The sequence below is a fragment of the Oxyura jamaicensis genome, assembly GCF_011077185.1.
Source record: "Oxyura jamaicensis isolate SHBP4307 breed ruddy duck chromosome 2 unlocalized genomic scaffold, BPBGC_Ojam_1.0 oxy2_random_OJ106576, whole genome shotgun sequence".
Taxonomy (NCBI): domain Eukaryota; kingdom Metazoa; phylum Chordata; class Aves; order Anseriformes; family Anatidae; genus Oxyura; species Oxyura jamaicensis.
This window is the reverse complement of record NW_023303607.1, coordinates 16250-40514: the sequence shown is the minus strand read 5'-3', so window position 1 is coordinate 40514 and position 24265 is coordinate 16250. Positions and strand designations below refer to the sequence as shown.

The following is a 24265-nucleotide window of genomic DNA, read 5'->3' as shown; positions in this document are numbered from 1 at the left end:
AGTCCATGATCTTCACAGCAATATTCATGAAGTTCCTCTAACATACTTCGTGTAAAAAGAAAACTGGCAACTGCATTCAAAGCAATGATAAGTTACCATTTTAATGATTCTTTATGTTGTGAGTAATTTATAAATCACTCAGTATCTTCCGAGCAAAGCTTGCCTTCTGTTTTTAAAACGTACCCTTTTGTATCCAACAAAGGGTTTCAGTGCAATAAGCATTAAGGTGTGTCTCCTTGCTTTTACCTGCAAGCAATAATGATGTTGTCAAGCGTTTCAGGTGAGACCAGCCCAGGATTTTGGGGTGGGGAAAGACACTCTGTTATACAGCATCTTCAGTTCTTCCCTCAGAGGGAGGCAGAGACACCTTGAAAGGCTGAGTATAAGGACATCTACCGAGTGTCTTTTTACATAGACATCAGAGTTGGGGGGGGGGAGGGAAAAGGAACAGACCTGTAACCATAACTCAGTTGGACTTGTATCCGAGAAGTCAGATGCAATGGATTGGCTCCCTCACCGAACAGCTGCTTTTTTGTTCCTTTTATTGGTAAGTCAAATTTTAAAACAATATTTGTAAACTTTATGATTATGCCAGTTGAATCTCCTCAGCAGACCATTACTTTTCAAAGTGTAAAATAACCTGACCTTCCTACCCCCCGGAGAAAAAATAATAATAATAATAATAATAAATGTGCATTTAACGCAAAGAAATAAAGCAGTGATTGTTTCAAACTCAGTTTCTGAAGATTCTATACAAGTAGCTTAGCTTTTCATTAAATGCTGGCAAACATTTCTTCTGATTATGACTTTGCAGTCTTTTGATGCTTAATATATGACTTTCTGTTTAATGCATGAATTTTCAGATTAATATTGTTTATGGGGACAGTTTAAGGAGTTTCTTTTATTAATAAAAATCTTATATATTTTTTAAAAGCCCCCAAAAACTGACTGGATACTATTTGCTTCTATGTCTTTCTTTTCCTGATTCATTGAGGGAAGATGGAGAGCAAATATTATTTTGTGAACTGATTAGCTTCAGAGCTGAATGAGTTTTATGGCTACATTCAAGGAAAAAAAAAAAAAAAATAGTGAAGATTGTAGCTGAGCAAAAATCAAGACTTGGCCCATGATTTCACATTACAAAGAATTCCTACCTTGTATTGTACATTTGTGTCAGAGCAGCCATGTGCTCAGCGAGTGAATGCGTGATGAAAGTTTTGCTCTTTGGGTTTGTTTTTCTTACTGTAAAAGGAAAGTCGTGGGTATGGTCAAGTGGAATTGTTGTACAGTGTGTTCATCAAGGCACAGAAATTACTGAGAAAGGACTTAAAAGAATTACGGATGCCCTTCTACTCTTGCATTGTGATTTTCACATGGATTTTTTTTACTCATCTGTGCTGCTCTTTTAAAATTATGTAGAGGTTTAAGGTCCTGAAGATTGATAAAGTTAGAATTTAGAGTATAGTTGTATCCTTTAGTGTATTTCACTTTACACAATGTATTAGTAAGTGCAAATGTTTGTTAACTCCTTATTATTGACACCTCTGGAAATGCGGTAGTCAGGGAAGAAGGGTTTGTTGTTATAGCATCTGAAATCCCAAGGCTTAAACAGTCACAGTTTGGCAATCAGTAAAGTAGAACTAAGCAGCACAGGGCAGCTGCCAAGCAAACAATGTCAAAACTTGGCAAAAGCAAGTTATAGTTCGGATGAGTTTCTGCTTGTTTAATGCAGCATGCAGATCTGTGAGATTGGCCTGTTGCGCATGATGTTAACAGTGCTGGATTTTTATATAACATTACTGACTATTTGTTTTATTCTGTTACTTGCTGATGCATAGTCCTGATGTGTCGAAGTTCTTTTTTTTTTTTTTTTTTTTAATGGAAAAAGTTTGCTGTACTGTATTTAAACTCTGTCTGTTCAAAAAGACTTTTACTGCTTTGTCTTCTTTTGTCAACTCTGGAGCAATTTTCATTCTTTCACTATGTTGTCATTATGATTGTGACTGAACCAGGGCATGTCAAAATAAAAAAGGAGTGACTATGAAAACTGCCACTACATTTTGATGAGTTCCAAATATCTGAACTTTTACTACCCAGAGGAAACAACTGTTGTTCTTGTTGTGTGCTTTCCTGCACAGCAGCATTTATGGTGGCCTGTACAGCCTGACTTTCAGTACTGTACAGAAAGCTGATGGACAAACTGTAGAGAATAACTACACTATAAGTTATGTATATGATTTTAGTGCATTCTCAGAAAGACTCTTGGCTTTCAGCTTGCTTAATCTTTCATGGAAATCACCTGTCTCAATAGTGTGTTTGCTTAGTATATTGTTAATAAGTTGTATCAAATAAAATGGCTGTGGAATTACACATATTTTAGCATGCTAGCACACTTTCAGAAAAATAAAACTTACGAGCTCTGAAACTAATAATTTTCCATATGCATTTCACCATTGGTGGGACTGATTCTGCAACCCTTGCTCATGTGACTTCAAAGGTGTTATTCTCATGAGTAAGGGAGTTCTGCTTGTGGTACTTGCACAGACACGTTTTATGGAAATAACCTGTCTGATCAGGTATGACTCTCCTCCTGCCAGCCATCAGGTGACTGTTAATAATTTTAAATTCACCACATCTCTCATATGCACTTTTGTCTGGCTACATTTTCCCATGTGTTATCTATTTTTTTTCCAGTTGTTAGGCTCTGGTTACACCTCCTACACATAACTTGGTTGCATATAAAAATATTAAGGGACCAAATAATCTACTTGCACTTGCATACCAAATATCTGCAAGGATGTAGCCAGAAAACTGCAGGCCCTTCTGCAGAAGAAAAAAATATTATAGAAATAGAAAGTAAAGCAGTTCTGCACCAGGAATTACTATGCAAGATGAGCTTCTTACGTTTGCAGTTACATTCCTGAGTAAAAACGGCCCCTAAGCAGATGTGTATTTGCAGCTGTAGCATTCTAAGCTGTATTAAAACCCAGGTTTTGTTGAGGATATTTATTGAGGAGAGCACAATTAGAGCATGTCCAATTTGAACAACTAAAATTTGAATGATAATGGCTTACACCTTGTATTGAAATTACTTTTCTATTAATTTTTCTAACGGTTAAGCTCAGATAATGTATGGAAATTCATTATTTCTGTATGACTTGTCATCTGTTACATTTCTCAGTAGAAAAAAAAAAAATATATATTCCCAAACTGGTTAGTTCTTTGAGTAAACATATTTTAAAATAAATACAACTTTAGAATTTATTCTTCTGACTGACATGAACATTATTATATTTCTGTTGAAATAGTAGTGGCTCCTCCATCCCATGTGCAATACAAAATACTGACTTCACTTCCTAAAAAAAGGAAGCAACAGAAACGCCAAACTTTTGCAGAGTTACAAAGACGGTTGACAGAAAAATGAAAAATTACCCTGAAAAAATTCCCCTTAAAAGTGAAAGCACATTCATTAGTTACCTGCAAAAACAGAAAGTACATACAAAAACTTATCCTTGTTTTGATTTAAAAGTGATCAAACTGCTTTTTTAAAAAATATGAGTTTGTGTCTTATATTTCAGGTGTGCTTCTTATTATTTAATGCACTGATTTATCTTTTTCTCAAAGAGGTGCAGAAAGCATAAAGAGAAGGGTTAATTATTTCAACCTTTTGCTAGACAGAGCTTGGCCGAGTAAGACGTAAAAGTCCTGAAACGCTGACACAACCAGAGCTACCATGGCACCCTGATGATTCATAATATATGTGAGTTCTCAGCACTCCTCCCATCATGGCCAATAACAATACCGCTGTTGACTTCAAAGAGTGAGAAGCAGATCCAATATGAATAATGCTGGGAAGATGTTACAGGCGTGTTCAGTCATTTAGATATGAGTAGGTGGAGGAGGGAGGATTCCATAATTGCGTATAATATTGCTTGGCAGTCAATTAATGATTAGTTAATTTTTGGTTGCAAATTGCTTTGAAGGTGCAAAGAACCATGCACATCCTATGGGCCTAATTCTCTTCCCAGTTACATCAGAATAAATCCAGCATAAATGCAGTGTGATTCTAAGGCATCATTTTATACACAAGGTTCATTGCAATGAAATACAAGCTTTCTTCAGACAGGCTACTGTGAGAATGACAATAAATATGTTTTCTGCTTACATCTCTCTTAGTGCACACAAGAAACAGATTGTGCAACTAGCTTCTAGCTTCTCAGCAGAGTTTCCATTTTTTCAGGGTCTCTCAGAGACAAACAGGACAGGAAATAGTGGTTTCATTCTGATCAGCTTGCCTGCCCCAAGATCCTTAAGATGCATCTCACATGTTTCAGTGCTTTCTATTGCTTTAATTATCATTAAGCACTGAATCTATGGAAAGTATTGCATGCAGGCATTCAGATACTAGTTTAGAAAGGAAACTTGTTCATTACCTACAAGAATACCAAAGTTAGCTGCTAGCAGACAGATGATAAAATGTACTTTTCCACTCAAAATAGCACTAGATAAACAGACAGATAGATAAACATCACACTGATGTTAAAAATAGACAGCTGGGGACTGGGGGGAGCCTTCTAACTGTTGATATTATTGGAGAACTAGAAAATATTAGGAAGGCAGAGGACTTTCCATCCCTGTGTCATGTTGGATAAATGTCACTTCAAAATTGTCTAGGTTTATCTGGTGAATGAGACAACGTCCTGTGGTGTATGCCTGCCCTCCTTCCTATAATACAGTAGTAACTGAGAAAGACTTGTTGAATGCAGACCTCAAGTTCATTAGATCAGCATTTTCAAGAAGCATCACAAACTGTACTAAGGACTTTGGATTCAAAACCATCAAGATTTCTTTAAAGAGCTTCCATTAGCAGCATGTAGCAGCAGGGTCCTTTGTCAGTAGGGGACAAATGTGAAAATATTGGGCCTTAATTTACAATTCTCAACATCACTGATGAACAAATTCTTGGCATTCCCATTATCAGTGCTCCAATGGATGAAACTTCAGTATAAAAAGGATATTTTCATTGCCTGGAAGCAGAACTCCCTGTAGACTGAAATCAAGTTTTTTTAATGAATATTTATGTCCTTAAAGAACAGAATTATCCACAAGTTTTTCTTTACAGAGATGCCCAACACAGTTTTTCAGTTAGCCTTGTTAAACACAAGAGTGACATGACCAGATGTGATATGTTAGTTTCATTGTTAAATGATAAAATAGGACATAGGATGCAGTCAGCAGACGAGATTCACTGGTATTGCATTAGGAGGTGTATAGCCATACTTTTCTGGGTCAAGACAATTCTTTGCTTGCATGCCAGAAGAGATTTCAGCCTAAGGGTGGAGAAGATTTCACTGTACTTGCCAAAGGAATCTCTGTTGTGCAGGTGGGATCAACTGATAAGAAAAGTTGAATCAGTGCCATTTCTGGTGGACTTCTTCAGTCAGTCTCTCTGGTGAGGCTGTAATCTGCACCTTCTACTCTGCCATGTTTTCCCAAGCCACAAGGGGTTTTATAAAAGCACAGGGTTTAAGTTCTACTGAGGTGAAACCACTCCACAGTTTAAATGAGTCTGATATTACAGATTGCCTTCTCTGAGATGAGTAATGACTCATATGAATCCCATTCTGCAGCCAAAGATTTAAACAGTCACCAAGACATAAACTCAGATTAAAAGCTGCACTGATGTTTTGAAAAAAATATAAACATATTTGTTTCCTTTCCAAAGACCTAATGCAACTTTGTAGTGATTTTCCTGCAAAGAACTTTTCTTAACAATTTGTGTCAATAACTTGCTCAAAGAAACAAACAGAAAAACAAACAAACAAAAACTTCAGTATTTATTTCAATATAGTTACTGAAGTACTAACTGTATGAATAAGTACTTCATATTACTTATGAATTGTCCCTTAAATTTAAATGTAATATATATAAAAAAGAGGTAGATCCACAGCCCAGACACCCTCCTTCACAGACATTAGAGCAGCTTTTACATGAGATTTCAATGAGTGTTCTTGGGAAGATCAGTTCATTAGAGACATTGTTTAAATGAAGGTGAAATTGCTGTTCATTTATCTTTTGCACGTTAGAGATTGTTTTAACATGAAATAAGTGGAAAAAAAAAATAATCTGCACTCATCTTCTGGCCTTGATAAAACAACAACACAGTACATTTAAAGTGTGGAAAGTCCCATGAGGTAAAGATACAAATAGAAATGTCATCTCACATTATATGCATGCAATATGTGTCATAAAATCCACTAGACAAAAGACGTCAGACCAAGAAACAAAACAAAACAAAAAAAAAACTTGAAATGTACTGGGAAATTACAAAAACATGGAAAATTGAAAACTACAACCATTCATCATATTTGGTGAGAAAAGACAAACTCTGCATCGCTTTGTGAGTCACCTAGATATTTTGTTTTCTCTCAATTATGAATGAAGCCAGGATCCAATCATACAGATCCCATGTTCTTCGACCTTTATATCTGAAGAGAGCAAAGGTAGATCCTAAATCAAAAGTAGTGCTCTGAAGAGGTACATTGACCAAGTGAGCTTTATTGTCACAATTTATTTAGGAAGATTAATTAAACCGTGCTTGCTTTTAAATTGCGCTAATCAAGAAATTGATGAATCTCTATGATTTTAAAGCAATTACTCATTGCATCTGATTCTGTAAACTATATTTACTCAAGTTTTTAGTTGCATAATTAGACTTCAAATTAAAACTCACTGAACTCCAGGAAAATCTGCCTGTTTGCAGTTGGTTTTCTATTATACCTGGAATCTCTTTAACCTCAGTGGGATGTTTGAAGAAAATTTTTTGTTCCTTTTTGTTAAACTGTATATTGAAGTATTACAGGTCTACTGTGGACTCTGTAAATAAGATAAAACAACGACAATAACAAAGAATAAAATACACATTATTTAGAACAAATCTTTCAAACCTTTATTTCTTCAGCTGACAAGGTACAATGTAAAAATCTGTGTGAAAGTTGCATTTTGATATAGGTATAACTTGTATGGCACATCACTTCAAACTGAAAGTGCCTTGAAAGGCAGAAATAATTTTAAAAGCATTAACCTTCAAAAATAAAAGTTATATATACAGGAGAAAAAAAAATACAATATAAAAAATGCAATATAATTTATAGAAATTCTTCAGCTACAATCTAGATATGTTATTACAATAGACTTCAGAAAACATACTGCTCCTACTCTGCAATTTAGCAATATATAGTAGCTAAGTTTTGGTTATTTATGTCCTGTGTCTTTATACTCTGATCATCTTATCATTCTTACAGGTATTCTTGGATTTCAGCACAGGATTTCATGTAGAGGTAATATATATTTCTTTAAAAATTAATTTTCTGATAAAATGTAATGTAACCAATGTAAAAATGACATGGAAAATACTAAAGTAAGATATTTCTGAACTTGAAGATTGAAAACATATTTACGTATTAAACAGTTACAGGTAGTTAAAACCTGCTCATCCTCTCAGAAGTTCTCCTGAACCTATATGAATATCTAGAAATAATTTTGAAGTACACATGTACAGTGTTAGAGTTTGGGACCTGCAGATGTATTAAAAAAAAACATGTTCTATAAATATCTCTTTTCTCCTCCCTATTGTGGGAAATTCTTTATGTCTGAATTAATTTTAAATGTATTGAGGTTGGTGGTCGTATGTTAATGGTACTCTATGTCAAAGGTAAAAGAATGGAGTGAAAACGGAACAGCAAGATGGAAAACCTTCAGAAGACAAAAACGTGAATGGATAAAATTTGCTGCAGCTTGTAGAGAAGGAGAAGATAATTCTAAGAGGAATCCAATTGCCAGAGTAAGTAGAAAGTACAGTAGAATTGTTCACTGACAAGGAAGCTTTTTCTAAAGACAGATAAAAACGGAGAAATTTAAGAGCACGTTTGCTCATACTAGCCAAGGCAAGGAATGTAGAATAAAAGAAAAATGATACAGTATTTCCAGCACTGCTGACAGTCTCATATGTGAAACCACAAAGCTTCTGAGGAGTGATTAAAGGCTTCCTAGAACATTGCAATCAGGCCCCTTCCTGGAGAGCTCCATCCATAGTCTCTTTTATGTAGTGTCTGTACTAGATTGAGATATTTTTCTTTTCTCTCTTACTTTGAGAAATCCCTGAACAAGCACAAGTTAAGGATGATGCCTGACTGCTGTGGACAACAGAGCAAAGAGTTTGAGCATCGCAATACATGAAAGACATAAAACTATTAGAGCATGTCCAAAGGAGGGCTATGAAGATGGTAAAGGGTCTGGAGGGGAAGATGTACAAGTGGCCAAGGTCCCTTGTTTTTCTCAGCCCAGCACAGAGCAGGCTGAGGGGAGGCTTCATGGCAGCCTGCAGCTTCCTTACAAGGGGAGTGGAAGGGCAGGCGCTGAGCTCTTCTCTCTGGGGACAGTGACAGGGCCCGAGGGAGCGGCATGGAGCTGGGACAGGGGAGGTCAGGCTGGGTGTTAGGGAAAGGTTCTGCACCCAGAGGGTGGTCAGGCACTGGAACAGGCTCCCCAGGGCAGTGGTCATGGTACCAAGCTTGCTGGGGTTCAAGAAGTGTTTGGACAATGCTCTCAGACACTTGGTCTGATTTTGGGTAGTCCTGTGTGGAGCCAGGAGTTGGACTCAATGATCTTTGTGGGTCCCTTCCACCTCAGGATATTCTGTCATTCTGTGATTCTTCTTCTCCCCCTGTCCATACCCCTTCCAAGGTCCAGCCACAGCATAATACACCTGGAAGTTTCTCTCCCTTAACATCCTCACTTCACCACCAGAAGACTTAAAGGAAAGAGAAAAGCTGTCCAGTACTTAAGGGCAGACATAGCTATAGGCTGCCTGTTTTGTAGAAGAGCCTTCAATTTGTTCTATAAATAGAATCTTGTGAAATGTGGTTAGTAGGAAAAATAAACTTACACAGATTTTTTTAAGGAGACAAATTATAGAAAAAGAAAACACTGCAGATGTTCTCAGTAAACTGGTATAAATCATATTATGTAATAATATTATGTATTATTGTAGATTCGATCAGATTGTGAAGAAAACAATCCAATAACATACAGCATCTCTGGAGTTGGAATTGATCGTGCCCCATATGGAATATTTGTTATTAACCCAAGAACAGGCGACATTAATATAACAGCAATAGTGGATAGGGAAGTGACCCCAGTATTTGTTGTAAGTATTCCCATTTTATTTTTCCTTTAAAATTTTGAACGCAGGGTGGTGCAGGGGGAGCACAAGCAGAAAAATGTTCTAATTCATTTGTTTCAGATTGTAGCTTTGCTTCCTTCAATTCTGGTTTTAAAATGAGTAAATCTCTTTATCTAGATACGCTGCTTTGCTAAACACTCAGTGACGGGTATAGATTTGGAACCACCTCTTGAACTTCGAGTCAGAGTTCTGGATATAAATGATAATCCTCCTATATTTGCACAATCTGTATTTACAGGAGCTGTTGAAGAATGCAGTATGGACAGTAAGTAACTCTGTTATTGCCTATCATAGTAAAGTTAGTGAAGATCCCATAGTACAGTTAATATAAACCTGGGGTGTTCATTCAACTCTTTTTTTTAGGCAGTGACATACTTCTCCCAAGGCTACTGCAGAGGAAGGAGCAGGAGATGCTTCTCAGAGTGTTATTGGAGTAGGGCCCAAGATCATTGCTTAAAATTAAACAGCAATGCTTCCCCCTTCCTCCCACACACCAGTGCTGAATATTCTAGTTCCTAACTGTACCATCATGAAATTCCTTTAGATGTGACAACTTAAAATAAATTGGTCCATTTCTTCTCATTAAATAATAATAATAACATTACAACTACGTTTATTTCCTGTGAAGGTATATAAATTACTTTTTTTTTAGTCTAAAGAGTATTGAAGTTGCAGTGGAATATTACTAAACAAGCCCTTTCTTAAACACCTTAAATGGTTCATTTTACTAAAAGCATTGCAAGAATCATTAAACATGAGAATAACGCTGACTGTGTTACACTCATGTCCTACCTTCTAGAAATTCTCATTTAAAACTGTGGAGATATCTTCTGTGAATATCTTCAGGCTCATAATTTACAATTTTTACATATTCCCTATGATGACTTAAAGAAGTTCAGTGGAAATCTACCTCGCTCCATCTGACCTTACTTTGTAATGCATTTTACAGTCATTCACATTCAGTCATAATCAGTACAAGGAAATTAAACTTCCATTTTCTTCATAAATGTCAACAAACAGCTCTCTGTCATTTTTATACACCGGGTATTTCTGATTTCAGAACAGTTTTTTCTGATTTTTTTTTTTATTATTTTTATTCTTAGACACACTGGTGATGAAAATAATTGCATCAGATGCAGATGAACCTAATAACTTGAATTCTAAAATTGCCTTCAAGATAGAGAGTCAGGAACCTTCAGGCCCACCAATGTTTGTTATGAAAAAGGCTACTGGAGAACTCCATCTGGCAAATTATCTTGACAGAGAGGTAATGTTTCCAAAGTCATATAACATGATGTCATGGTGTGTGTATGTTATGGGAGTGGAAAAAAAAAAAAAAAAAAAAAAAAAAGAGAGAGAGAAAGAAGGTGTGTTTTCTTTGTTTTTTAAAATGGGTAAATGCATTTCTTTATATATGTTAAAATAAAATATCTAAGGCAAATTCCCATATTAGGAAACAGTAGCATGACATAAGTATTTTTAGTTTATAAGATGTGCAGGTGCTTGTAACACGGTCATTTCTCTTTCTGTGACAGCAACATAGTAGCTACACTCTGGTTGTGAAGGCATCAGATAGAGATGGAGCTGGAGATGGAATTTCATCCCTTTGTAGCTGTCATGTGAAAGTTATTGATGTCAATGACAACTTCCCAACTCTGGCTCAAAGCTCTGTAAGTGTTTAATATCAAAAGCAACATTATTGTTAGAAAGTACAAATCCATTTCTGCTAAGCTGCCTCTGCAAAAATTTGAGGTGATGCAGCTCTTCAGATCTGCAACCAAAATCACAATTTACACAGAACACTTTTTTTTTTTTTTTTTTTAACTATTAAAGTTAATATTAACTGAGGGAAGAACATTTTTCAAATAATTCTCTTCGGTCAACTGTATCTCCATCACATTATATACATTAGTGTTTGCTAATAGGTATTTATCTGTCATTACAGTTTTCAGCAGCTATTTCAGAAAATTCACTCAGTTCAGAACTGTTACGAATACAAGCTCTGGATGCGGATGAAGAGTTTACTGACAATTGGTTAGCGGAGTTTTTCTTTATATCTGGTAATGAAGATAATTGCTTTGAAATTGTTACAGATCCAGCTACAAATCAAGGAATCCTTAGAGTAATTAAGGTATGGATAAATAATATGATTCAGCTGTTGAAATAATCATCTTAAAATAATTTTAATTGTTAAACATATATATATATCACTAACAACAATGACACTCAACCATTTAAAAAAATATATTTAAATAAGATTAAAGTCCAGGAAGTTTTATTTATTTTCTGATTTTCCATGTTTTATCTTTTAGGAACTGAATTATGAACATATCCGAACTCACTCACTGAGTATCGGTGTCAGGAACAGAGCTGAATTCCACCACTCTGTTATGTCTCAGTACCAAGTCATCGGAACACCCCTCATAGTAGAAGTAAAAAATGTGATTGAACCTCCAAGGTTTAATCCATCTTCAATTATCTTTTTTGTATCACAAAGAACGAGGGTAAACTATGTTGTGGGAACATACACAGCTATTGATGAGGACACAGGGACTACTGCAACCAATGTTGTGTAAGCATCTGCTTAACCTCCTGGATGGAATAATTCTTTTAATTGAGATTTCAATGAGATTAGGAATAGGTATTCCCTATTCCAGCCAAAGAAGTAGAAAAGGGGCTTGCAAAGGGGCTTGTAAAATAACAGGAAAAAAAATGAATAACAATAATAATAGCAATAGAATAATAGAATACTTAGAAATAGAAATAGAATTCTTATGCTATGGTTGCTTTTGTTTCCTGACCTACTTTCTGTTGGCCTTGTGCACAATGCAAACAAGATATCATTCTTCTCTCAATCTGTAATTTAAATAAATCAAAACAGATTTTTTATAAACCAGCTTAAGAACACAGAATCTGCCTGTATCTTTAAAAAAGCAACAGAGCAACAGAAAACCTCAATAATGGGCAATATTATACAATCAGAAGAGAAGAGGTCACTAACAGGTCATTCTATAGTTTTTTTTTAAAAAAGTGGTTTGACATTTATTTCTGATGAAATTAATGAAAATTAATTAATAAGAATAATTTGTTTTATTAACAGATGTAGAAATAAATGCAACCAATTTAACAAGGTTTGAAAAGCTGTCATAAAACAGACAAAAATATTAGCAAATGCAACCACATGCAACCACAGTATGTTGTAGGAAGAGTTGTGGATTTAACTACTGGTGTTATCAAAGGTTCTGTTAAAGGTTTACAGGGACCAGACAGATTTTATTTACTTTCAGACTATGATAGCACTTTCAAAATATAATGAACTTTATGCATTTCCTTTGCTGACAATTATTTTTAATGGTGTATATCTTTTGACATCTACAAGAATTTTGTTTGAAAAGGCTAAAATGCAATGGTGTCTAGCATAATCTAACGAAACAAATATTCCAAAGTGACAAACATTATTTGCAAAATGAATATATAGCAGACCAGTATACCATATGGAGTCCACAATAATTGGAATAATTTATTCTACCCACATAACTAGGTCTGCATTTGTACTGTTTTGTATTCAACATAATTCTGAATATTTTTCTTTAAACAAATACAGATATAGTATAGGACGTGATCCAGGTGCCTGGTTCAGAATCAATCAAAACACTGGTGAAATCACACTGAACAAAGTTATTGACTGGGAATCCTCCTATGTATCCCATGGGCAGTACAGAGCAGAGGTTCTGGCTATTACTAGAGGTAAGAAAACAGATTCGGTTTTCTGAAATAAAATACTCTTTGTACAATTTATATTTTCTGTTCCATTTTTTCCCACCTGAACCATGTTATTTATAGTATCAATATTGCATCCTGATTACAAATATATTCTTTTTACAGGGATTCCCCAATATACTGCTACTGGCACCATTGTGCTTACAATGCAAGGAGTCAATGACAATTGCCCAACTATTAATACAGCATTAAGGAAAGTATGTATGCATTCCCCATCAGTGGTCATCACAGCAAAGAGCGTGAATGGTGATCTATACGGGCTCCCCTTTACGTTCAGCATACATGGTGAACCTCAAACTACATGGATTATCAGATCAATAAATGGTAAATTAAACTATATTTTATAACGGAATAAATCATAGTAATTACCTCCTGTCTAACATTACAGAGTAGGATGCATTTTCATAACAATACAGAACAGTAATTAAAATCCGTTCTTCTCACTTAAATACGATTTTTATATTCATTTGAATCCAAAGAGTTGCTCTCTATATATATGTTAGCACTGAATTAGGATTATTATATGCATTTTACCTAGTTATCATCTTTTAAAGGAAACTAAACATATGTTGATAAAAATAGAGCAGCAAAACTGTATGTGTTATAACTACAATAAGCAGATTTATTGTTCTAAACCTAATGAAGTAATTCAAAAGAAAGTTGATTTTTTTTTATTTCTATATTATTTCATTCTATTAATTATTTTTATTCTAAGTATATGACAAAGCTCTTATATTTATATGAGAGCAAAAGTTCTTAGTAAATTTTATTTTATGAGAGCCTTATGCAAATGGTAAAGATTACAGCTTTTGCAATATATGGTACAAATTCTGCTTGCTTTTTGATTAATCAATCTCATACATTTCTAAATGATGTAATTTGCATAATTTACTGTATGTATAGAAGACTTTATTAAACAGTAAATATCAGATTTGCAAGTACCTTTGTAACTCCCATTTGTCCTAAACAGATGCAAATTCATAATTTTAAATATTTTAAAATAATTGAAATACCTTTTGGAAAAAAAAAAAAAAAAAAAAAAAAAAAAAACTAGCATGTAAATTTCTAGTGAGAGAAAAGAAAATGTGTAAAGCTTGCAAATTATATGTTAACAATTCTGGGAATAAAAATGAGGAAAACCAGCAGTAGATATAAAAAAAATTGCATTTGCCCCTTTTATATTTCTCAAGTTAAAAAGTGATTTCTCAAGATAAATAGTGATAAAAAGCCAAATGCAAATAAATAAATAAAAGTAAAAACCAAACAAACAAATAAAAAACACCAGCACAGATCATGCTTCATCTTTGAATAAGTACTATAGACGCATAAGTAACTGAAGTTCTAATGCAAACACTTAGTCTGTACTATTAACATTATTCACCAAAATTATAGATTTGAGCAGTTTTTAAAGTCAACGCCTTAACCTAAATATTTTTCTCTCTTTTTTTTTTTTTTTTTTTTTCCCCCTAAAGCTACCTCTGCAGAATTAGTGAGTCAGAACATGGACTTCTACCTTTACAAGATCTATATTAGAGTAAGAGATAGCCAAGGCCGAAGCTGCTTACAACCGTACATAATTCCTCTACAAGCTTGTCGCTGTGACAGTCGCAATTATTGCAGTAGTGGGGCCACAAAAATAATTATCATCGGTGGTGGTGGTAGTCCTGATGGTGACAGAGATAGTTGGTCTGGTTGGCCTGTTACTGAAAGAGGAAACGACGCTGTGACAGGCTGGTACACTAACACTGAAACTTATGAATCATATACATCTCTTTATGAGGAAAATGGTAATCCTATCATATATGGCCCGTCTTCTACTACACTTAGTGGTGCTGCCATTGGCCTGATGTTTCTCGGTGGCTTAATATTTGTTCGTAAGTATTAAATTTATAATATATATATATTAACCTTTACAAAGTGTATTTTTTTATTCTTCTAAAGTAAGGTGACTTTTTGGTCAGTTGTTAACTCATGGGCTCCCATGTGCAATTTAGTAAAACAAAAACGCAAACAAAAACTATAGGAATCGTATGGATACATATAGGATGTATGTGCAGGTATGTACACATATGTATGTATCCTATATTCTACATATATATGTTTCATTCAGAAATAACTCTCCATCCTAAGAGCAAGGGTTTTCTTCCTTAGGTATTCAGTTCTCAGACTACCATGAAGAGTTGAAATGTTTAGTGGAAGATTCAAAAGATTCTGGCAAAAGCTTCCCCTATCTCTTTACAATTTATACTTTGCAATTTGAACTTCAGTTAAACTACTAAAACAAATGGGCAACTATCAAATTGGGTATGAAAAGCTGTAAAGAAGGAACAAATTTCCTTTGAACTGTAAGACAGATTTTAGTGGTAGGATGAAGAAGATCGTCATAACTTTTGGCCATTGCTGCTAAATATGACATCTGTTAAAAAACAGTACTGTATACAATAAAGGATCAATATGTGATTTTCAATATATGAGCTTCAGCAATTACTTCTCTGACTGCTGCAGTCAGATGTGATTGCTCTTCTTTCATGTCATTGGCATCAAGCAGTCAATATCTGAAACCGTCCAGTGCAGAAGTACTGACTACAAAATCTGTGAGAACCTGACTCTTGAGGAGGGTGATCGTATTGGTTTTTGGTTTCTGATTAAGTGGGAATCAACAAAAACAAAATTTTGAAGCTGCAAAGAAGAGTGCTTTTTTTGTAGTTCCCAGTTGGTTAATTCTAAAGGAAAGGTCGTCTTTCTGCCTTCAGAAATCTCCTTTCCTAGTTGGTGGTCTGGATTAGATATGTCCTTACTCATGCAATGTGAGGTAGCACTGAAGACACTTTATTGCCCTTTCTCTTTTTCTCTTTTTTTCACTTTGATGTTAAATTGGGAGTTTTAGATACTTTGGCTAGTCTGCTGTAAGCATGTGTGTCTCCCCAGTAACTCTGCAGCAATATTCAGTTTTTAACTTAACTATCTAGGTTAATAGCCTAAATACAGCCAGAATGAATATTGCAGCCCCTTCCTAAAATGAGCAAAGCTTTTTTTTTCCAGCAATTTCCAACACTGAATTATTGAAAGAAATAAGCATAATGCACCACACTGGGAAACCTGACTGACTCTGTCTAATCATCTGTTAAAGCTGGGCTTTGAGGGTTTGACTCTTGCTTTTCAAATAAGCATCATATATAGGTGATGGGAATATTGCAACTGGGATGTTAGCTAAAGATCACTGTAGCCACATGAATAGTACCCTTTTTTTATTTTTATAAGTTTATTGTTACTAATGTGTACTTCTGAAAAGAAAATACAATGTCTGAAGAGAAAAATATATGTTTATGTGTCAAGAATTAATATCACTGAATGCTATATATAGCAAGACTGGTTCTAATTGTTTAATTTTCTTAAATCGACATCTTATATTCATTCAGTTGAGGTTGATCAAAATCTGTTCTTGGATGTATAGCCATAAATTTGGAGTAACAGCCCTACTCCACCCCAACTTTACTCTGCTATAACTGATGGTACAAATTATTCTGAATATCAAAATACATACATTTTCAAAAGCAGATAATGATTCTGAAAGGCAGACTTACAAGCTGAATGGTTTGAAACATTTCAAAAGACTTTTTCCTAAAGTTCTTGAGCAGCTGCCCTCTGGGTAAAACAACTATTCCTATGAATAAAGGATCCCTATTTCTAAAATTAGAAATTTTAAATTTTAAAATTAGAAATTTTAAAATTTAAAATTCTATTTCTATTCCTAAATCCCTATTTCTTGTTTCTTCCCTGTTAAGTGATTCCAATTCTGATGTCAATGAGTGACTGTTGTGGCTGTGGACCTGGAGCTGCAGCTGGAGTTGGAACTGGATTTGAACCTGTACCTGAATGCACAGAAGGGGCGATTCATCCATGGGGAATAGAAGGTGCACAGCCTGAAGATAGGGTCAGTACATCCCATGTTTCAAAACCCTGCAGTAATTTCTGTTTACAGAAAATACTACATTTGTCTAGAAGCCAGAAAGTGATTGTATTACTATGTCATCTTGTAAAAGAAGCCTGGCATTGTCAGCAATTGCCAGGCTGCTATGAAAGGTGATTCTTAATTAAGATTTGCAGATGGAGCTTGTGTGCCTTAAGTTGTTTTTGGTTATCTTGGCCCAACAGTCTGATTTTACTATTCCCTCAGCTAAAGTGTAATTTGCAAGTTTTTCCAGTGCAACCTAGGGCAAGATAACACAAACCATCTTCACTGATCACCTTTTACCTTGAAAATTGATTTTTTTATTTTTTATTTTTATTTTTTAATGGGAGTAGTAACTCTTAGCTATCATTAACAGTTTAAAGTGGTAATTCCTTAGCATGATTGACAAAGTCTTGACCTACATAAGGGAATTTCAAAGTTATAATTCAAGGAATCAAAATGTTGTTTTCCAGGATGTCTCACACATTCTTGCCCCAACAACAGCTGCTGGAGGTGATTTTGGTGAACCTTCTGGTAAGAATATCCAAAGATTTTCTATGTGTGCTATCATAAAGCTGTCTTTCAGCACTTCATGTCTTCTGGTTCAGGGAACACATTGGTTTCTGAGCTACAACACAACCCTTCCAACCTTACCTCCGCAGATAGTCGAACTGATGCCAGTAGGACTTCCAGCATGAGTGAAGGGTTTGAGGACTGAGCCTTGAAATTGGGCAGATACATTTCTTTTGAAATATTTGCTGAGGCTTTCAAATCTCAAGCATTTTTTTCTTAAGTGGATGTAGGCTTTTTTCAAGATACCAGTTTTAGCAGAAATGAGTCTGAAGACCAAAATAAGGAATTTTCTTTCATCACTCAGTGGTAGAAGGTTTGTCCCTTCCTAATTTCAAGGCTTTCCGTAGTACAAGGGAGAATAGGACTTATCAAGTAGCTAGTTAATTACTGCCCATTTGTGTACCAACCTACATAGAAAGCTGGCACACAATATAATAAATATATGTTTCTGTGATAAGGTTCCCCCAGGAATTTGATGGCCATAGAGTGTAAGTCTAGCTCTGCAGTTCCGCTTTCTCTTTTTCCCCATTCCACAACAGGAAGTAAGGATGCTGGCACAGATCTATTTCCTCTAGCTTCTGACAGTAAGAAATGTCATTGTGTAAGCAACAATTTCTCAGATGAGCACTGATTAGCCAAAAATGTTCTTATCCTTAGACAAAAAGATAAGAGAACATTTTGGGTCATAAATATGAATGTGCCTTTGTTCTCAGGGAAGTTCTGCTGCCATGGCAATAGAAATGTTTAAGACTTGCCTGTGATTTAGTTATTTCCACTGTTCAGTACTGCTACAGTGAGAGCCCCAGGTTCAAATTCTATCACCTGAGACCAACAAGATTAAATAGAAAAACTATAGAATTTGGCCTATATTTCTTAATGCAATCATAGGTTGTCAAAAAGACTACTGCATGTAGTTGTTTCATTATATTACATGCTTATATTTAATACCACGCAGTCATTGCTATAATATATGAAAAAATGTGGAGAAGATAAAACTGTATGATTTTATAATTTAATATAAAGGTTATTTTCATTCTGTATTATTAATACCAGCAGTTATTATGATCAGCTGTCGTTCTCCTGAATCCCCCTTAGCAATCTAAGAACTAGAAAATTTGAAAGGAGTTAAAAAGCTATTTCTTTTAGTAAACAGTTTCAGACAAAACAATTTTAACCCCGGTGGAATTATAAATATGCATCCATGCATTTGCATAAATATCCATAAGCATTATCTTATATGCCAATGCAAATCCCATGGCAGCATATGCATACACCAGGCAGAAATCTCTCCAATTACACAAGCCAAACACTAATTTTTTAAAGCACATATGTCTAGCTTTAGCATCACAAATAAAATCAAAGTTTTAGATGTCTGCTAGTATGCACTTAATTCTTATTGCAGTTTTAATGTTTGGCGTATGTGTGTTGATCTGTGCCTGCAATTAATCTAAAATATCTTTAGAATCTCAGTAGTGTCATTATACTATTTGCAAAAACAACTGGCAAATTCTGTGAAAATTTTCACAGAACACAGGAGAGAGAATTTTTCTTTTCTTGTTCTCAGATATATATACAAACACATATGGAGGAGGAGGAGGAGTATGTCATGGTGTTGAAGAAACTACAGGGGTTGGCTATGCCACTGGTACTGGTTATGGAACAGCTGGAGGAGTTTCTGGAACAGGGGAAGTAAAAGGGTCAACCGGAGGAACGATAAAAGAGTATCGAGAAGGAGGGGTGAATATGGCCTTCCTAGACAACTACTTCTCTGAGGTAATTATGTGGTCTTCTTTGTGTTGTATCTGTCTGCTGTTACTCTATCCTCCCAAAGTGACACTGTGAAAATACAACATCACAGAATCAGGGAATCTTAGGATCCATATTTTGGAAAAGACCTTTAAGATCATCAAGTCCAGCCATCACCTAACAGTACCAAGTCCACCATGAAACAATGTCCACAATGTTCCTAAGCACCACCTCTTAAACACATCTAGGGATGGTGACTCCCCACTTTTCAGAGCAGCCTGTTCCAATGTCTAAATACAAATAACTCCGCTCAACTGAAACTCCCATGATACAAGACTGGTGTAAGAGCAAAGCTCATTGTACTAGTAGGAAAAAGCAGGACACTGATAATACTGCTTTTGAGCTGTTGGCATAGAAGTTTTGATTGTTCAATAGGATTCATTTATGTAAAACTGATGGACACACTGCAGGTATGGGCAGTAATTAAATTATTTCAGCTTAATAAGTGATCATCAAATGTATCCATTTTCCACTGTTTTCAGTGTATAGATATATAATAACATTGTGAAGTTGTTCACAAATACTTCTTTAGAGATAGTTAAATGTAGTAACTTTTAAGTCTTAATGAACTGTGAATACCATTTCACTTTCTTCCATATTTTTATTGCCTTTTTTGTTCAGTAAAAGACTTGTGAGATGCAAATGACACAAACACAGTTTTGAACTGGGAAAATATTAAGTAGACTTTACATATGGGATAAAATCCTATGGAGTTTACATGATTAATGGATTTATTGATTTTAATGGATATATTTTTATAATTATCATGAACTGTGATGCATAATACTATAATTGCATATGTATTCAAAAACAAAATCAATTAATTTGTAAGGATTACTATATTTCAAAATCTACTCAAGACTCAGTGAGGAAGAGCACAGAGCATTCCTGAAGACCTGAACACGGTTTTCTCCCAGATTGTGATCTCCCTGCCTGGTCCAGGAGCACTATGTATTAATTGTCTGCCTGCCATAGCACTACCCAGATTACCCCTTCTATTGACTATCTCAATCCCCAAACCCTCTGCCTCTCCCTCCTGGGCCTCCTCTTCTGTCCTTTCCTGCATCCTCCAACCTCACCCTCCTTAAATTTCTCTCTTTCTTGCCCTATCCCTCCTCATTGACCACTCCACCATCCCCAACTCTACCCCAAATCATTGATCCCTATCCTACCCAAAATGGATTCTCCTCTGGACATACCAAGCCTTCCCTGCTGTGGCCAACCCATAGTCCCTTCCCTTCTGGCCTGGTTTCTCTGCCATCCTGCTTCAATCTTCTTCCTACTCCTTTGTCTGACTACTGCTGCCCAAAGAGTATGTTTGTTCCCATTTACCCTACAGTCAGACCCACTGATGGCAGACAGATACCACTATTCCTTGGCTGTCTTGGCCAGCTGTGTTTGTGCTGTCCCCTCACTCACTTTGATAACAATTTCAAAATTTTAACATAGGGTTGTTTTATCACAATAAATCACTTTGGATGAGATTCTCAAGACAGGAAGGCAGGAAATACCTAGGAAAATTATTACCAGGATATGCCACATTTATAAATGTCTCAGGTCTCTGCTTGTCTTAACCAAATCTGAGATTCTAAATATTTGCAGAAACAATAATAAAATATTAGTAACACTTGCATAAAGCTTATGTCAAGGTCACACAATTTTTTTTTTGGTTTGTTTTAATATATATATATATATTATTTTTTTTGGTCTTGAGATGTTCTGTTTTTCAAGCCATCTGGGCCTTACTATGGTTGGAGAAACCTTACTTTGGCTTGAGTCATCACAGTTAACAACTTGACAAAAAGTCACTCTGTTCACCTTTCTGTTTTTGCAACCTACAGAAAGCATTTGTCTATGCAGATGAAGATGAAGGTCGGCCAGCAAATGACTGCCTATTAATATATGATCACGAAGGAATAGGTACTCCTGTCGGCTCTGTCGGTTGCTGCAGCTTTATTGGAGAAGATACAGATGAAACATATTTGGATACATTAGGACCAAAATTTAAGACACTGGCAGAGATCTGTCTGGGCAAGGAGATCGAACCTTTCCCTGATGTCAACCCACCTTGGCCAGGCATTAACGTCACCTTTCCCAACCCTGAATGTGACCTGAACCTCCCGCCAACTGGAACCACCATCCTTGTCAACGGCTCTGCACCCATGGCTCCCCCAGTCGGCACTACCACAGTTGTTACTGAAAACACCTACACATCTGCATCTACCATACAGCCCCCACGGCCCATGCCTGATCCTTTGCTCCACGGCAACGTGACAGTGACAGAGACCTACACTTCTGGCTCTCCTTGTGTTGACCCACTGCGTGCATCCAATGTTGTTGTAACAGAAAGGGTTGTTGGTCCCGCGTCTGCCTCTGATCTGCGTGGCATGCTAGATATTCCTGATCTCACAGACGGGTCCAATGTTATCGTCACGGAAAGAGTCATTGCACCTAACTCCCGGCTTCCGACATCTCTGAGCATTCCCGATTTGGTAGATGGGTCGAATGTGGTGGTGACAGAAAGGGTGTTCAGGCCTGCCTCTGGCATTGCAGGCAGCTTAATAAATATTCCCTCAGAGTTATCCAACACCCACAATGTGGTGGTCACCGAGAGGGTAGTGTCAGGGTCTGGAATGAGCGGCCTAGCGGGGGGAAGCCTGGGAGGGGCAAACCTGGGGGGCCTAAGCAGCACAGGTCAGATGCTCAGTGCCGACTGCCACCTTGGCCAGGCAATGGGCACAGCGTCCCCTGGCACCTCCCGGAGAAGAGTGACAAAGTACAGCACCATGCAGTACTCCAGCCAGTAAGGCTTCTGCCAGCGCACCTCCCCACTGAAATTGGCCCTTTTATCAACATTTGTTAGCTGCCACCCAACAAGAATATCAACATTATTTATAAGTAGCAAACTGCACTGAAATTTCAGGGATTCGTCCTTGAGTGAGGATCTTCAAAGGGTGTCCCATTTCAAGGTCAAAAACTTTGTCAGTGAAGGGAAAATTAAGGTGAGCTCTGAATTTCTCTCTTTCTTTCTACAGAGGGATAGACTTGTACAAACAGACACTAACGATTTTAGAGAGATATCTGATTAGTAAGCAGAGCAGTGAGAAGGGATCCCCATACAGTATCAGCATGAATTAATGTCAGACAAAAGAGTGTTAAAATACTATATTGGTGAGTGATCTCCCAAGACAAGCGGATTTGGGTTAATGGCCCCTCACTGGCAAGACAGGAAAAGAATGCAACTAGCAATTAGTCAACACAAGACTAAATAAGCACTTTCAAACACATCACTTTACTTTGCATTTACTTTTTTTTCAGGTGCGCTGCAAAACAGCACTTTGAATCATTTCTCCTATCACCAGCAACAGTTATAAATAATAATCATATAAACACAATGCGTTTTCATAACTTTCTGAAGTTCTTAGTAAAACATGTGCTCTTTCATGACCTGCCATGTTGCTATGATCATGGCCAAGATTGTGGCTAGGAATTTGCCACAGCTGGAGCTGCAGCATTGATGCTGCAAACCAAGAAGCTGTTGGCTTCATCTTTTTTCCAGTACCACTACAGCTTTACTTAAATCTAGAAGGATGTTGGTGAAAACCAGGAGCAGTTAGTCAGATTTTTGTGCCAAAATATTCCTACCATTTAAGTCTCCAACATCTGATTACTTTATGAGAACTGTAATGTAACATGCCAGTTCTCTTCTCAAATACTGCCAAGAAAACAAAGTCTTAGAAGCTTTGTGATGTGGGGAGGCAATAGCAAGTATTATAATACTGACAGTGGTAGCTGAAGGCCTTTGTGAAAAGAAAAAACCCTTGGGAACTATATAAGTTTACTAATACACAGCATGGAAAACTGTTATTTCATACGTCAATGTATTTTGCATTGATACTTTGAAAATTTATTTGAATGTGTTAACTGAAAAAGTCTTTATGATTCTATAATCTCAATTAAATCTGGCTTTTATTTTCCCACAAAAACAGCTCTACTGGATTCTGTTATTCTAATAATACTTTAACATGCTTTATATTATGATCTGAAGGAGCAAAATGCTGAAAAGTAGTAGCTATTTCATTTTACTTCTGTATCATATGTATAGTAAGCATAGTGTATACAACAACATCACGTCAATGTAAATACAATAGAGTTATATGGAGGGATTGTTTGTTGTTGTTGTTGTTTTGCTAGATCACCAGATCAGTAGTTTTCCCTCAAATTTTGCTTCTTCAGCTTTGATGGACAGGTTAGCGAAAAGTTTAAGAGTTGTCTGTGAAATTCCCATTCAATAAAAAGAAGAAACCTTCAAATCCAGATTAACTAATTTCAGAACTACATGACAAGTTTCTGAGTCTCATGTCACAAAAAAAAAAAAAAAAAAAAAAAAAAAAAAGGTTTTTTTATTTTTAATTTTTTAAATGCAACTATATCTGCTGTTAAAGACAAGCTGCAGAGTCTATGTTACAGCCATTTACACCAGTGCTCCCCAGGATTCATTGCCAAATTCAAGGCTACCTTTAAAAAGGTCCTTCCATGCCTTCAAGCTTTTTCTGAAGCAACTGAGCATGCTAGATGCACTCCCCTGGTAGCACTCTAAAGCAATTTGAAGTATTGTTACTTTACTTCATCCTGTAGCCTTGATTATCTTAAGTATCACTAAAATTGTGTTGACTTCAGTGGAATTATTCTCTATTTATGTTAGATAACTACTGTAAGTAGTTATGTATGTAGTTACTGTATGGTTTCTAGAATCATCCTTTAAAGAAGGTAAACAGATACTAATATATAAAGTTGTATGCTTTTATATGTCTGATTTTAGATCCAGATATAACTTACTGAAATTCACTAAAACACTGACAAGCTCGTTTTCATTTCTCTAACCACCTATTTATATATAAAAAAGGCAA

The 24265-nt window shown here is 35.9% G+C and overlaps 1 protein-coding gene and 1 long non-coding RNA gene across 5 annotated transcripts in view; one reads left to right on the top strand and one right to left on the bottom strand.

Annotated features, from left to right (window-relative positions):
* The window catches only part of LOC118157058, a 43755-nt gene that overhangs the window by 5907 nt on the left and 13583 nt on the right, over positions 1–24265 (bottom strand). The gene's annotated exons all lie outside the window — the stretch shown is intronic.
* On the top strand, positions 101–22941 carry LOC118157057 (desmoglein-4-like). The gene is made up of 16 exons (XM_035311310.1): positions 101–547; positions 7305–7340; positions 7715–7843; positions 9053–9208; positions 9362–9509; positions 10348–10511; positions 10780–10914; positions 11190–11375; positions 11557–11816; positions 12849–12991; positions 13130–13348; positions 14497–14898; positions 16810–16958; positions 17450–17510; positions 19114–19322; positions 21197–22941. The coding sequence occupies exons 1-16, from the start codon at positions 500–502 to the stop codon at positions 22160–22162; spliced, it is 3411 nt and encodes a 1136-aa protein (XP_035167201.1). The 5' UTR covers positions 101–499; the 3' UTR covers positions 22163–22941.